We start from the raw sequence: 2,500 nt of genomic DNA on the forward strand, positions 1-2,500 counted from the left end.
CTGACCTAGGGTGGATTTTACATTGGGTTTTAAATATTCGGAAGACGCAACATTAAAATTCGGTTTAATTCGGTTTTAAGGGGGGGATTGTATATATGTTCTGGTTTTAAATATGTTGTGCGCCGCCCTGAGTCCCTGTCGGGAGAAGGGCGGCATATAAATTAAATAAAATAAATAAATAAATAAATAAATAAATAATATGAAATCCATGCGTTGCTCATCCCTGGGATACTTGTCAACTAAAATAACAGCTGGAAGGGAACTTGGAGGTCTTCTAGTCCATCCCCCTGCTCAAGCAGGAGACCCTATACAATTTGAGACAAGTGGCTGTCCAGTCTCTTTTTAAAAACCTCCAGTGATGAAGCACCCACAATTTCTAAAGGCAAGCTGTTCCACTGGTTAATTGTTCTCACTGTTAGGAAGTTTCTCCTTAGTGCTAGGTTGCTTCTCTCCTTGATTAGTTTCCATCTATTGTTTTTTGTTTTGCTTTCTGGGGCTTTGAAAATTAAGTTGACCCCCTTCTTCTTTGTGGCATCCCCTCAAATACTGGAATACTGCTATCATATCACCCCTGGTCCTTCTTTTCTCTAGACTGGCCATTCCCAGTTCCTGCAACCGTTCCTCATCTGTTTTATTTGGCTTAATAGATTAGCCCAATGGAAAGCAGCCTTTGGGATGTTCTAAATTTCTTGATACAATATGTGTGTGCCATTGCCAAGTCTCTCATTTGGAGTTGATTGTATTTTTTTTTTTTTAAATGTCTTGTTTATTGAGTCAGAGGATTTGTGAATGACTTCTTTTGCCGATAGCATCCTTCCAGAAACGTTCCCCAAGTAAAATGACAAACAAATTACTGTCGTGAGTTTTGTTCTGTGTGTGTTGGGTGGGTGGGTGTGGGGGGGGGTCTGTCTCTTTAAAAAGAAAGCAGATGCCGCTGAGTAATCTTTGTCTGCTTGGAAGAGCACGGAAGTTGTTCAACATTCATTTTGCTGATACCTGCACACCGCGATGTCAGTCCATTTAAAGAATTTAGTCATGGAGTGGAGGCAGGAAACATTGAATTGCCATTAGTAGATCTCCTTTAATGACCGTTAGGTTGAACTAACCCAGCTCTGTTTATTTCCCTGGATAGGAGCCTCGCGGCGTATGTTGGAATTATGAATTAAAAATGTCTATTCTCTTGTCAGTTTCCGCCTGCCATCTCCCAGGGTTAATTTTTAAGCGGTGTCTCTGTTGGACGGAAATCTCTAGGGAGTAGAGTAGAGAATTGGCTTCGGACATCGCTGTTGTTAACATTTCATCCCCGTTCTCCTTAAAATCGGGCCTGCTTGAATCGATGTTAGTTTGTTGACGTTGTTAATCCTTTTACTTCCACGTAGGTGAATAAAAAACTGAGGCTTGAAAATGGTAGCCTTGCGAGAGAGAACCTGCAGCTGAAGGCTGAGGTTGGAAGCCGATCACCCCAGAGGTATGTAAATATTTAAAAACCCTTCCATGCATTTTTCATGGGACTGGGCTTTAACTCTTGGTGGGCCAACCGGGAAGGTGCAACGAGGTGAGGGAGCCCAAATGAATTCTGGGCAGTTTCTCCACTTGGCAGTTTATAGGTTGCTTATAGGATCAGCCCAGGTTTGTTTCAAATGCATCCTTTAAATATATATATATATATATATATATATGGAACATGACTATTTGATCCCTAACTTCCCCTTCCCGACACCTCTGTGCACTTCTGTGCTTTTAATACACTAGAGGCTCATTTTAAATAAGCACACTGCACCTTGCTTCCGTTGAGAACCTATGGCCCAATCCGTATATAAATGGACTCTGCTAAATTCTGCAACTTTGGAAGGACAATAGCTTTACTGCAATCTTTGGGAACGACAGATGAGTAATAAACCACAAGGCTGGAGGTTTCTGCCATTTGTCCCTTCGTAGTAGATGTGCAGTTTGCAGTTTAACTCGTCTACAAACTGCGATTGTAAGCATATAGGAAACAAACTGAAGGAAATAACTAAGGTCAGGAAAGGGAACAGCGTAATACACGTAAATTGAGTGAAGAATTCAGGATCAAGTCTTCCTTGAGAGAGAATCCCATAACCAGAACATTAGAAGTAGAAGTAGAAGATCTTTCTGGCTCTTCACTCAAGTGGACTCTTTAATGAAGATTAGCCTTGATCTCAGTTCATAACATCGGAAGGGACCATGGAGAACATCATTTGTGCACTCAGTAAAGGATATTTAATCAGATGCAGCTAGGGCACCTTAACCTGTAGCTCCCAGATGCTTCTCAAATCCCACCAGTATCTGTGATCTCGCCACTTAACTACAGCAGTAACTTCCAATTTTTCAAAAGAGCTTCCAGCATCAGGAAGATGCTCCTAATGCTATCTGAAATCAGTTTCCCAGTAGTTTTGACCTAGTTCTTCTAGTCTTGCCCTCTTGATCAGTAGAGAACAAGCCAACGTTTGGGCTCAATTTGGGCAAGGTGATCCTTCAC

General features: G+C 41.6%; 1 protein-coding gene across 1 annotated transcript in view; it reads left to right on the forward strand.

Annotated features, from left to right (window-relative positions):
• The window catches only part of RNF219 (ring finger protein 219), a 39,018-nt gene that overhangs the window by 31,507 nt on the left and 5,011 nt on the right, over window positions 1-2,500 (forward strand). The window contains exon 5 of the mRNA XM_015832344.1: window positions 1,380-1,468. Within this exon, the coding sequence (XP_015687830.1) occupies window positions 1,380-1,468 (89 nt within the window). The remainder of the gene's footprint in view (window positions 1-1,379; window positions 1,469-2,500) is intronic.

This window comes from Protobothrops mucrosquamatus, unplaced genomic scaffold, assembly GCF_001527695.2.
Source record: "Protobothrops mucrosquamatus isolate PMUCROS unplaced genomic scaffold, P.Mucros_1.0 scaffold2, whole genome shotgun sequence".
NCBI classification, from domain to species: domain Eukaryota; kingdom Metazoa; phylum Chordata; class Lepidosauria; order Squamata; family Viperidae; genus Protobothrops; species Protobothrops mucrosquamatus.